This window comes from Scyliorhinus canicula, chromosome 23 (assembly GCF_902713615.1).
Source record: "Scyliorhinus canicula chromosome 23, sScyCan1.1, whole genome shotgun sequence".
In the NCBI taxonomy this organism is placed as follows: domain Eukaryota; kingdom Metazoa; phylum Chordata; class Chondrichthyes; order Carcharhiniformes; family Scyliorhinidae; genus Scyliorhinus; species Scyliorhinus canicula.
Window position 1 is genome coordinate 7,121,571 of NC_052168.1, and position 13,614 is coordinate 7,135,184.

At 47.6% G+C, this 13,614-nt stretch overlaps 1 protein-coding gene across 1 annotated transcript in view; it reads left to right on the forward strand.

The window, feature by feature from the left end:
• LOC119956270 (protein phosphatase 1 regulatory subunit 12C-like) overlaps positions 1–13,614 on the forward strand; it is a 77,093-nt gene that overhangs the window by 40,159 nt on the left and 23,320 nt on the right. Inside the window, exons 10-14 of the mRNA XM_038783338.1 lie at positions 1,196–1,378; positions 5,977–6,074; positions 7,242–7,346; positions 10,050–10,140; positions 11,545–11,688. Of these exons, the coding sequence (XP_038639266.1) occupies positions 1,196–1,378; positions 5,977–6,074; positions 7,242–7,346; positions 10,050–10,140; positions 11,545–11,688 (621 nt within the window). The remainder of the gene's footprint in view (positions 1–1,195; positions 1,379–5,976; positions 6,075–7,241; positions 7,347–10,049; positions 10,141–11,544; positions 11,689–13,614) is intronic.

Genomic DNA, 13,614 nt, shown 5'->3' on the forward strand with positions numbered 1-13,614 from the left:
AGTCCTGATTAATTAATATAATAATAAGAATAGGAGTAGACCATATGGCCTCTTCTACTTGCTCCATCATTCAGTAAGGTTGTAGCTAGTCTTTCCTCCACTCCTCTTTCCTGCTCTATTTCAATATCCCTTGCTTTTTCCTCCTTGCTGTTCAAAAATAAATCTATACCGGTCTTGACTGTACTTAACGACTGAGCCTCCACAAGACTCCGAATGAAGACATTTCTCCCCCACCCCGACCTTATCCTGTGGTTAGGACTCCTTGTTTTCAACCCCAGGGCTTCCCAATGGATAACGACTCCGGGAGGGGTCGTGAGATGCAGTTTTTGGAGTCGAGTGTTCCGAAGTAGCAATGGCTGCCATGGAGCCCTGACTGCGTGCTAATTGTTGAGGCTGTGTGCAGGTAGTTATATTTTAACACCTGCAGTTTTAAAGACTTTGTAATCGGGCTCTGCCCTCTCACCAACCGGCTCAACAACTATTGGACTCCTGTGGATTTTCACTTTGGGGTCATACACAGGGGCATTAAAGTGGGGTCACACAAGAGCTAAGGTTTATCAAGCAGTATACTGGGATTCTGGAAATTTGAAATGAAAACTAGATGCTGGAGAGGCAGCACGGTGGCGCAGTGGTTAGCACTGCTGCTCACGGCACCGAGATTCCAGGTTCGATCCTGGCCGTGGTTCACTGTCTGTATGGAGTTCGCACATTCTTCCCGTGTTTGCATGGATTTCACCCCCACAACCCAAAGATATGGAGGTTAGGTGGATTGGCCACGCTAAATTGTCCCTTAATTGGGAAAAAATGAATTGGGTACTCTAAATTTATTTTTTAAAGAATTTAAATGAGCACTTAAAATGCCATAGCATACAAGGCTATGGGCCAAATGTTTGGAAAATGGGATTAAAATAGCTAGGTGCTCGATGGCTGACGCAGACACAGTGGGCTGATGGGCCTCTTTCTGTGGTCTAAAACTCTGGCTGTGACTGTTCTCGACTGTCCAGCCAGGGGGAAAATAGTACGTAACAAGGTAATTCAATCCGGTCTACTTCAGTTCTACACTTTATTACTTGCAAACATCCATCCACCGAGCAAGTATCCAAATCAGTGTAGCGGGGAGGGATATCTACCAAGGCTACGATTGAAGTTTGGGCGTTCTGCAAAAGATTTATCCTCTCCCCGTCTTTCTCTGCAGTACACTGGCTCATCGACAAAGCCCACTGTCAAGCAAGAAGCCTCTGCTGCAGCTTGGCGCACCGGACTTCGGAAAACTGGCAGCTACGTGGCACTACACAATGCACAAAGCCCAACTGAGAAGACTCCAGTGGATAGTATCAAACGCTCTGCTTCCTCCCCGCGGTTAGGCTTGGATTTGAAGGTTAGTGGAGGTCACCATTTGGCTTGCTGCTCTGGAACGAAGGATCCCCATCTATGTGAACATGAGGAGAGGCAGTGGCATGGCGGTATTATCAGCCGACGGGTAATCCAGAGACCCAGGATAATGCTCTGGGGACCCGGGTTTGAACCCCACCAGGGCAGATGGTGAAATTTGAATTCCATAAAAATATGGCATTAAGGCCCTAATGGTGACCATGAAACCATTGTTGTAAAAACCATCTGGTTCACTAATGTCCTTGGGGAAGGAAGGGGTGGCGCAGTGGTCAGCACTGCTGTTTCACGCCGCCGAGGACCCGGGTTCGATTCCGGCTCCGGGTCACTGTCCGTGTGGAGTTTGTACATTCTCCCTGTTTCTGCGTGGGTCTCTCCCTCTCCCTCTCCCTCTCTCTCTCTCTCTTTCACCCCCCCCCCCCCCTAAAAAAGATGTGCAGCGTGGTGGTTTGACCATGCTAAATTGTCCCTTCATTGGGTACTTTATGGAAGGAAATTGGCCAACCTTGCCTGGCCTGCACGCGATTCCACATCCACAGCAATGTAGTTGATGCCCTCTGAAGGTTGATGGGCACTAAATGTTGGCCCAGCCAGCGAATTTATTGGGCCAAGATCTGTTCAGTTCAGCGACAGTAATTGTAAATTTTACTGTTCTTTGGAAATATTAAAATAACAAAGCCATTTCGCCTGAACTAAATCCAGATTGGTTGGTTCTATTCAATTGTGGAGCCACCTTTGTATAGCCTCAGGCTTGGTCACGAAGGGCAATTTATCATGGCCAATCCACCTAACCTGCATGTCTTTGGACTGTGGGAGGAAACCGGAGCACCCGGAGGAAACCCACGCAGACACGGGGAGAACGTGCAGACTCTGCACAGACAGTGACCCAGCGGGGAATCGAACCTGGGACCCTGGCGCTGTGAAGCCACAGTGCCATCCCCTTGTGCGACCGTGCTGCCCAAGGCCCTGTGCAATTGTAGTAAGACCTCTTCACTCTTGTGCTTCAAATCAGTTTTGTCGTAAAGGCCAATATACCAATCGTTTCCTTAATTGTTTACTTCTATCTGCATGTTAACTTTGTGGTTTGTGTACATGGAACTCCAGGTCCCTCTCAATATAAACATTTCCTAGATTCCAAACATGTTTTTAAAAAAAACAAATCTGCTCTCCATTTTTACTACCGAAATGGATAACTTCGCATTTCTCTGAGTTCTTTCCCACTCATTTAACCATTGTAAATCCTTATTGTCGGTATCGAGGATGATGGTAGTATTATGAGGTTATACTGGTCAGAGAAAGAGTCGTCGTGCTTGGTCTGTTTTCTTATTTTTTTCTTTTGGGGGAAAAAAAAAGACTGAAGGGTGACCCAATAAGAGGTATTGAAAATTTATGAAAGGTTTTCATAGAATCCCTACAATGCAGAAGGAGGCATTAGGCCCATTAATTCTGAACCCACCCTCCAAAAGGTGCCCCTACCTAGGTCCACACCCCCACCCTGTCCCCACAACACTGAAACCCACATAACCTGCATACCTTTGGACTTGTGGGAGGAAACTGGTGCACCCGAAGGAAACCCACGCAGACACGGGGCAGAACATGTAAACTCGGGAGTCACCCAAGGCCGGTATTGAAGCCGGGTCCCTGGCACTGTGAGGCAGCAGTGCTAGCCACCGTGCCACCCACACGAGGGAAGAAAAAAAACCCACAGGCCGTCACTGTAATACATTTGCCCAAAAGTCAAATCAAGAAATCAAAGGAAGCTTCTTTACCCGGAGAGGTGACAATGTGGAACTTGCTACCACATTGAGTAGCTGAGGTGAATGTTTTGGATCTTTTTTAAGGGGAAGCTAGATGAGGGAGAAAATTAGAGGGTTATGCTGAGAGAGTTAGGTGATGGGAGGAGCCTTGAGTGAAACATAAACACCAGTTGGGGGCAGAATGACCTCTTTCTGCATATTCCTCCCCCAAATCATTTGGCAACAGCGCCCACTTCAATGATTTCAGTTGATTAAATGTCGTAACCTCTTTGAGAAACTCTTGCCCAAACTCTGTTGATGTTGTGACTGCATGATTGTGCGGGCCCTAGTACTGAACAGAATGCCACTGCTGTGCATTCAGCAGGCAGTGGCACTTCCCTCATACGAAAAGTTTTGAAGTGCACATGAGTGCTGGCTGATGTCATATGAAACTGGGATGTGTATGTTCCACAGCCTGCAGAAACACAGCCACCCGAGAGGGTAGACTGGGTTTTAAGTCCCATTTGAAGACTGCGCCTCTTTGAGAGTCCAGTACTCTCTACTGTCAGTTAAGTAGTCTCAGTTAAGATGCCCTCAAGTCGTGTGGATGAAAGTGCAACCACTTGACCCAGAATGGAGCAGTGGGAGAGAGAGAGAGCGAGAGAGATGCCAGGCATTTGTGAGACAGCAAGAAAGAATGCATGTCTCAGCTGGGGTCAGTGTGTGGTATTGAGAGAGCAAGGGAGGCCGATGAGTTAGGAACCCAGCATGTGAAAAGCTACTTGTAGCAGTAAGAATCCAAATGAATGCGGGGGTTATTTTACTTTTGAAGGAACTGCCCACTGAGAGTCACTGCCTTTCATTCTCCCATCATGGCAGACTGTTACACAGTTAGTACTGTAATCTGATTGTGATGGCGGGCTTTATATATTGATACTGTTGGTAAAGGAGGATGTGGTTTTGGGGGTGGGTGGGCACCAGCAGCAGATGGAATACTAGCTGTCAGTGGAAGACAGAAAGAGGAACCACGAGTGATCAGTCACTTTGAGAAGAAAGGGAGGTTGGAAAATATAATAAAGTCTAATCTGGAGATTATTGAACATCAAAAATGGCTTTGGTGTTTTGAACTTTTTGAGATTTGGTGCTCTATGGCACAAAGTAGGTTCTAAAATCTAATAAATTCAATAAGGGAGCAGGAGAAACCTCTACCCAGAGAATGTGGCAGTCTCGCATCCCTGATTCAATACACTCCACCAATGCTTTCAATGATGCCAAGTTCTGGAAACCCTTCTGCCTCTACCTGGGGGAGGCAGTGGTGTAGTGGTATTGTCACTGGACTAACAATCCAGAGACCTGGGGTGATGGTCTGGGGACCCAGGGTCAAATCCCACCATTGCAGAGGGTGGAATTTGAATTCAATTAAAAGTCTAATGATGGCCATGATGTGTCGAGGTTGTAAAAATCCATCTAATTCAGGAATATCCTTGAAGGAAGTCTGGGATTCTTACCTGGCCTGTCCTACATGTGACTCCAGAACCACAGTGATGTGGTTGACGCTGGAATGGACTAACGTGCCACTCGGTTCAAGACCACTTGGGGATAGGCATCAAATGCTGGCTTTGTCAGCGACGCCCTCGTCTCGTGAATGAAAACCCCTCTCCTCCTTGAAAATCTTCCTTTAAAAACCTACCTCAAATATTTGAGCCTCTGTCCTGATATCCCCATCTATAGCTGTGTCAAAATTTTATTGATGCTGCTTCACGGCGCCGAGGTCCCAGGTTCGATCCCCGTTTGCACATTCTCCCTGTGTTTGCGTGGGTTTCGCCCCCGCAACTCAAAATGTGCAGGGTAGGCGGATTGGCCACATTAAAATGCCCTTTAATTGGAAAAAATGAATTGGGTACTCTAAATTTCTTTTAAAATTTTATTGATGCAGGGTTTTGACGCGTTTTTCTATGTTAATGATTTTTAAAAAAAATTTAGAGTACCCAATTCATTTTTTCCAATTAAGGGGCAATTTAGCGTGGCCAACCCACCTACATAGGACATAGAACATACAGTGCAGAAGGAGGCCATTCGGCCCATCGAGTCTGCACCGACCCACTTAAGCCCTCACTTCCACCCTATCCCCGTAACCCAATAACCCCTCCTAACCTTTTTGGTCACTAAGGGCAATTTATCATGGCCAATCCACCTAATAAGCACATCTTTAGAGACTTGTGGGTGGAAACCGGTGGAAACTCACGCAGACACGGGGAGAACGTGCAGACTCCGCACAGACAGTGACCCAGCGGGGAATCGAACCCGAGACCCTGGCACGGTGAAGCCACAGTGCTAATCACTTGTGCTGCCTACTCTGCACATCTTTTTGGGTTGTGGGGGGTGAAACCCACGCAGACACGGGGAGAATGTGCAAACTCCACACGGACAGTAACCCGGGGCTGGGATTGAACCTGGGACCTCGGCACCATGAGGCAGCAGCGCTAACAACTGTGCCACCGGCTGCCCTTTCTATGTTAATGATGCAATATAAATGCAACTGGTTTATTTGTGCAGCTCCCCTGGAACTGCTGTGACGTTGCACTGTTCATCTTTTTTTTTGTAATTTTTAAGTCACTGTTCTTTTACTCCCTCTTGAGGCAATATCATCAATGTCCATCCCAGGTTATTGCAGCTTGCTTCTGGATTCTTGGGAATGAGTTTCTGTTGTGACCTCTTGTACATTTCTGCCTCCCGGTTAGAAGAACCCATTGGGAGGAAGTTGGCCATTTTCACAAAGGTTGTTTGGGAGATGATCTGTAACAAAGTATGACTCCTCCAATACGGCATTTTTCCCCTCCCAATTCTGCAGGACGAAACAGTACATGGGACCCGCCTAGCCAGAGTGCCTCCAACTCCAATCGGAAGAACGTTCAGTATGCCTGAGACTTCTGCTGAGCATGCAGTAAGGTGAGTATAGGGTTAGAGCAAATCGGCTCTGATGTCATGATTCTTATTTCGGAATAGCTGCATGGAGCACGGTCCCTTTAGTAATTCTGGAGCATGTGTTTGATGATGCAGTCTTCTGAGGTGACCTAATTTCGGAATTTTAAAATTCTTCTGTCGTCCAGCCCTGTTCCCACAGAAACAAGTCCGTCAGGTCTGTGCTGGTGTTTATGGTCCACACAAGCTTCCTTCCACCTCGTGTTATCAGTACATCCTCTATCCTTTCTCCCTCCTGTGTTGATCTAGCTTCCTTTTAAGCTAGTCGCCACAATCACTCCATTTGATTAGGCAGTTCCAAATTTTAATCACTCCATGGATAAAAACATTTCTCATGAATTCCCTATTGGATTTATTCGCAAACTGTTTCTCTTTGAACAGCAGTGCATTCCCCTGCACGTCCCTAATATTAAACAGTGGCCTTGGGTTTGTTCCCAAAATGCGAAATGAAAAATGTGACGATCCTTCTCTGTTGATCTGAAAACCAAATGGTGACAAAAAAACCTCAAGAAACTGTCCACTGGTTCAGTCTTAACACAAAAAAAGCACCACCTGGATTTGAAATGCTACCTATTCTCTCTGACAGGCTATGGCAGTTCTGAGTACGCTTGCACCAACTGGTCACCATGCTGCTTAGAAACCACAGCAATGCTTGTATGCGCGCACCAATCCAAAGTAAATTATATCAATGGTCCTGAACCAGTCCACTCGAGTAAATCTTTTAGCTGATTGCTTGTATTCTGTTCGTTTTCTGCAACTTGTGCAAGAGCAATTCCTGTTGAATTGCATTTAGCTTCACAAATAGCCGTGCATAGTGAGATGTGAAGTCTGGATCTTTGGATTGAATCCTGGATCGTTCACACTATCATACCCATGTCCAGCTGACAGTGAGTCTGGGAATACTGTGTTTGATGAGGAAACTATTCTGCTGCCATGGTGAAACTGGGTAGACGATGTGTCCTTTAAGGCTACAGGGTCTAATTACTATGCACGTACATCCTGAGGGGGAAAAAGGATAGATGGGCCTATAAAATACATCCTTGTTCGTAAGAACTGTAAGATGAAAAGCTTAAAAAGATCTGTTTCTTGGTCATTTTTCATTTGCTGAACTGCTTTATTGTTGTTTGCTTGAAGCTCTGCATACCAACATGGCTCCCAGGTGCCAAAGGATGTTACAGGCACGTATCCAGGTGGTACCACTGCTCTGCCCAACATCACCGACATTAAAGAGAGACGTCGGTAAGTTAGCTTTTACCACTTGGCAAAAACAAAATAGAGCAGGTGTGGGAAATCTGAGCTGAAAACCGAAAAGTCAGCAACAATGTCAAGCAGCTGTTGCAGAGAGTGTTAGAGTTAATATTTCATTGGAATTGGAAGTTGTGAAAGATGAACAGCTTTTGGGAAGATACAGAGAGGGGGTGCGGGGAGACGGGGAAAGGAAAAATGAAGTTCTTTGATGAGGTATCACGGTGGGAGTGATTTGAAGAACAAATAGGATCGTGGTTCAAGGCAAAGGAGGTGATAAAGGGACAAACATGGAAACCAATAATGGGAAGGTTACAGAATGTCCAAGGGAAAATGGAAATGATGGTTAAGAGCAAAGTTGTTGGGGTAGGGAACTGGAGGCAGGCTCGTGTTGGGGGTTGCGGGCACTGGCTACTGTTTGCCTGAGGTGGTGGTGGCCACTCTGAAGATATGGAGGCAATTTCGGCAACATTTAAGTTGGGGGCAGGTTCGAGGCTGATGCGAATCCAAGAGAATTAAGAGCAGGATTCTGCCTTAATCGGCAGGGCGGGCAACTCCGGCAGGACGGAGTGGCGTGAACCACTCCAGCGTCGGGCCACCCGAAAGGTGCGGAATCCTCCGCATCTTCAGGGGCTAGGCCCACCCCGGAGTGGTTTGCGCCCGGAGTGGTTTGCACCCCGGCGGGAAAGGCCTGGCGCCACGCCAACCGGCGCCGAAGGGCCTCTGCCGGCCGGCGCGAGTTGGCGCATGCGCGGGAGCGGCAGCATGTGCTGCCGTCATCCCCGTGCATGCGCAGAGGGCTTCATTTCAGCACAGGCAATGGCAGACTGCTACAGCCGCCAGTGCGGAACAATAGAGTGCCCCCACGGCACAGGCCCGCCGACGGATCGGTGGGCCCCGATCGCGGGCCAGGCCACCGTGGGTGCACCTCCCGGGGCCAGATCCCCCCCCCGCGCCCTCCCAGGAACCATGGAGGCCGCCTGCATAAAACAGGCGGGACTTCGGCCCATTGCGGGCCAGAGAATTCGGGCAGCCCCGGGGCCTATTGAGTCGTGCCGGTCCCCGCCATTCTCCGAGGCAGGCGGCGCGATTCTTGGGGGGCTGGAGAATTTGGAGGACGGCGGGGATGGGATTCGCGCTGCCCCCGGCGATTCTCCGACCCGGCGGGGGGTCGGAGAAGCCCGCCCCATGTGTTTGAGCCGGCGAGCCTGGACGCTAGGTTCCGGGGATGGAAAGAGCGGGGTGGAGCCTTTAGGTTTCTGCAGGTGTGGGATTTTGCAAGGAAGGTGCTCCCGACGTTTCTGGTGACACCGCTCTCCTCTTCGTTGGAGAGGGTGCTGGTGGTGATGGGATTGGAGGGGGGGTCATCTCGGCAATTTATGGGAGGATTTAGAGGAGAATATGACATCGTTGGAGGGGGCTAAGGCCAAGTAGGAGCTGGGGGTGGCGCTAGAGGAGGGGTTGTGGTGTTGAGGTGTTGCGGAGGGTAAATGTCTCGACTTTGTGCGCAAGACTGGGGTTCGTACAGTTAAAGGTGGTGCACAAGGCGCACCTGACGAGGCCACAGGTGAGCCAGTTGTTTGAGGGGGTGGAGGATATTTGCGAGCGGTGTGGGAGAAGCCCAGCCATGTAGGTATGTTCTGGTCCTGCCCAAAGTTGGAGAAATGTTGGAGGGTTTTTTTTCAACATCGTGTCATCGATCTTGCACTTGGAGCCCAGTCCCCTGTGGGACATATTGTCGGACCTACCGGAGCTGCAGATGGGGGAGGATATTTCAGCTTTCCTGCCCTGTGCCTCAGTGGGGCTGGGGGATCTGATGGAGTTCACCTTGGGCAGCACGGTAGCACAGTGGTTGGCACTGTTGCTTCATGGCTCCAGTGACACACGTTTGATTCCCGGCTTGGGTCACTGTCTGTGCGGAGTCTGCACGTTCTCCCCGTGTCTGCGTGGGTTTCCTCCAGGTGCTCCGGTTTCCTCCACAGTCCAAAGACGTGCAGTTAGGAGGATTGGCCATTTTAAATTGCCCTTAGTGACCAAAAAGGTTAGAAGGGGTTGTTGGGTTGCGGGGATGGGTGGAAATGAGGGCTTAAATGGGTCGGTGCAGACTCGATGAGCCGAATGGCCTCCTTCTGCATTGTATGTTCTAGGTGAATGCAGGTAGTCCTGGTGATGGGGCAGATATGTAGTAGGGATGATGGAGTTAGTGATTGGAGAACGAATTTGTGCACCCAAGCAATTGAATTACCCGTACAAAGACAGTTTTTCTGGTTAAACCCCCACCAGGCCATGGAACAGTGCCTGTACAATTGACATATAAAATATTGCACAGAGTATGTTACGCACATTAATAGATATACCTGCACCTGAATCACCTCTATGATGGAACAATTTAAAGTGCGGATTAATTAACACTCCTGAAAGGTTGGAGGTTCATGCTGTTGATACTAGACTCTCTCTGAATGCCATTGGAGATGCTGGTGGATTAATAAATAGTTCCCCAGTTTGCCAAAGCCAGACGGGCCATTATCGGAGAGCCAGTTTGACAAGTATGCAACCCCTCTGGCATAACCATGGATCATCGCTGTTTGAAAAGCTGTCTGACTGATTGTCTGTGGAATTCTTCAATATATTTGGTCATTTCGAAGTGCCGAAATTCACTGAGTTTAACACCCCCCCCCCCCCCCCTGGTTTCTGCAGATTATATCTTACCCCGGTGCGCGATGAGGAATCAGAATCCCAAAGAAAGGCGCGGTCACGACATGCACGGCAGTCCAGGCGATCGACGCAGGTAATTGTTAACATGTTCTAACTAGTTCAAAATGTAGCTGCTTTAACTTGACTTCAGTGACTCAAATATTTGGGACCATTTAATTTTGTGCATTTCGGTTAGCTCTTGTACTTGGGCATAAAAATCATACAACTGCGGTGACATCTGCCCGTAGCCACCTTTTGACCGCTCATTCATTCCAAATCATTGTGCCTGTGAATAGTTCTACTTCAAAGAGGGGGAAAAAAAGAGAGCAGTTGGAAATCTGAAATCAGTACTGGAGCCATGCAGCAGGGCCTGTCAGAACAAATAACAATACAGCACAGGAACAGGCCCTTCGGCCCCTCCAGTCTGTGCCAGTCATGATGCCACCCATGGCCAGAATCCTCAGCACTTCCTCGTGCCGTGTCCCTCTATTCCCATCCTATCCATTTATTTGTCAAGATGCCTTTTGAACGCCGTTAATGTATCCGATTCCACAACCTCCCCTGGCAACGTGTTCCAGGCACTCACCACCCTCTTGTTGAAAAATACCTGCCTCGCACATCTCCTCTAAACCTTGCCCCACGGACCTTAAACCTATGCTCCCTGGTGACTCACCACTCCACCCTGGGAAATAGTGCCTGCCCATCCACTCTATCCATGCCTCTCATAATCGTGTAGACCTCTATCAGGTTGCGCCCTCAACCTCAGTAGTTATAATAAAAAGTCAAGTCTATTCAACCTCAGGGCCGCACGATGGCGCAGTGGGTTAACCCTGCAGCCTCACGACGCCAAGGTCCCAGGTTTGATCCCGACTCTGGATCATTGTCCGTGTGGAGTTTCCACATTCTTCCTATGTTTGAGTGGGTTTCGCCCCCACAACCCAAAGATGTGCAGGGTAGGTGGATTGACCACAATAAATTGTCCCTTAATTGGAAACATGAATTTGGTACTCTAAAATTTTTTTTTAAAGTCTATTTGTCCTCTCCTCAGAGCTAACACCCTCCAGACCAGGCAACATCCCGTACCAGCCTCCCCGGACAGGCGCCGAAATGTGGCGACTAGGGGCTTTTCACAGTAACTTCATTGAAGCCTACTCGTGACGATAAGCATTTTTCATTTTCAACACCCTGATAAAACAGAATCTGGAAAACTGTTATTTCGGGTCGAACTTATTCCAAAACTAAAAGTAATGACAAGTTGAAGAAAATTAATAAGCGATGGTTTTGCATGAATTTGCAGTCTCACGACTTATCTGTTCTGTTTGTTCCAAAGTAGTGTTGTGATAATAAGACTCCCAATAATTCCCAGTGTTTAATTTGGCATCGATGGAATTTATTCGGAATGGGTAAATTTGTTTCCTACCGTGAATCGCGCTTCAGGAAAGAAGGGATCCGACTTCTCTTTTTAAAAAGAAATAATATGCTTTTGGTTTATTCGTAGGGTGTTACTCTCACCGATCTAAAAGAGGCAGAGAAGACCTTGGGTATTGCCGCCGAGAAGAAATCCCCGGATCAGCCAGAGAAGGAGGAAGAAGGGAAAGGGAATGATGGCAAAAAAGGAAGGAGCTTATTGACCGAGGACAAGGTGAGAGTGCACAGATAGCAGACAGGTATTGGAAGCTGCAGGGAAACAATTTTCAATGGCTCACTGGGTTGGATACTACCAAGGACTATTGTTTTGAAGTGGATTCGAGTTTCCTTTCTCCCTTTTGTTTACCGTATAAATTTGACAAGTCGTCACCTGAGCAGCCTTGCCTTCAGTGTTTCCCTTGGCGTCTCTAACTCTCCCGCTTTTACTTGCTTTTTGTAATTCGCACAGTCCTGCCTGCCAGATTTCTCTGAGCTGGGGAGTGGAGTTGGTCAGCATGGCGCTGCAGTGGTTAGCACTGCTGCCTCACGGCGCCGATATTCGAGGTTTGATCCCGGCTCTGGGTCACAGTCCGTGTGGAGTTTGCACATTCTCCCCGTGTTTGCATGAGCTTCACCCCCACAACCCAAAGATCTGCAGGCTAGGTGGATTAGCCATGCTAAATTGCCCCTTAATTGGAAAAAAGTAAATTGGGTACTCTAAATTTATTTTTTAAAAAGAAGAAAAAAGGATTGAACTTGCGACCCAGGATCAAAGTGACCAAATTGTCAATAATGGCGCAACCTCCAGTTGATGAATGGTATCTCACCAAGTACCCGAGTCACTTCATTGGCATTTACCAGAACCTGTGCCAAAGGAGTCGGCTTAGATTTTTGGCAAGAGGATGTTGGGTAAAACCCGTTCGGGAAGGGCTTGTGTGTCTGAACAAGTGTTAGAATTTCTGGTTGAAAGCCACAAGCAATGTAAAGGTTCGGTCTGCTCAAGCTATGGCAGTCTCACGGTGTGATCCACGTGTTTCTCTTGATCGTATCTGCAAAGGCAGCTTGTTGTTTGAGCTTTGGCGTGTCTGTGCTCCGAGTGATCCTGGTACGCTTTCTCATGTACAACCCATGTGGTAATTCAACAACAAAGTAAGAATGGTGAATTATCTGCAATTGGGTTAAACTTATGCTCACCCTTTGAATATAGATCAGTTTTGGTGCGCTGAGGACCCGCATCTTTGCACTTTTGTTATTTTTGGCTGTTGAAAGGGCATTTTTTTTGTATACCTCTTTGTGCTGTTGCATCATTTGCATATCGACATTGTTGCTTAAAAGTAAGGGAAATGGTGCTTCAGAATGCTGGAAATTGATTGTGGTTGCTGGGTGATGCCAAACTATTCAGAGATAGTATTACAGTGATTTATTTCCCTCCCGCCTCTAACCTACCCTGTCCCCCACCCTTTTTGAATGATTTATCCTTTGCTGAGAAACTATTCTCCAAAAGTTAAGGGACGCTAGCCTGAAAGTCCGTAATCGCCAGCACTTGTATCCTTTGCGCAAGCTGGTCTTGGAAGGCCCTTCTCCAATGTGATCCTACTTTGTTGGCCTGTTATAGTGTGCAAAAAATAACTGACGGATGAAAAACATTGGGGCAAATAAATGTTGTCCACACGTTGCTGTAATGGCTGGAATGCGCTGCTTGAGCATTGAGTGTGTACAACCTAGCACGTGCAGTTCTTCGTGTGTACCATTATGTAGCTGAGATGACTGGGTTTTAATGTTCAAAATCCAGAAGTGGAGTTTTTGAGTTGCCTGTGCAAATAAATAAAATTTGGGCACGATAGGAGAGAGTGAAATGACCTTTAGTATCTGTTTGACACTAATGGTTATAACTAAATGTTGCTAAAAGTGATTGGGACAAATTACAACTGGACAACTCCCACTGTCCAACTACTTTGCCAATGGCTCAAATGATTCAATTCCTATCAGTCTAGCGACTGAAAGAATAAAGGTACAACATGCTGAATGCATTTCCCTGTGCATGACTCGGCAGCAGGATAAATAGGAGCCTGACCATTGTGAATCTTCTGTACGCGGAGCCTTTTTCAGCTGATAAAACAGCTGGGCAGAAAGTTATTTAATGAAGAGACGCGTGCTAATG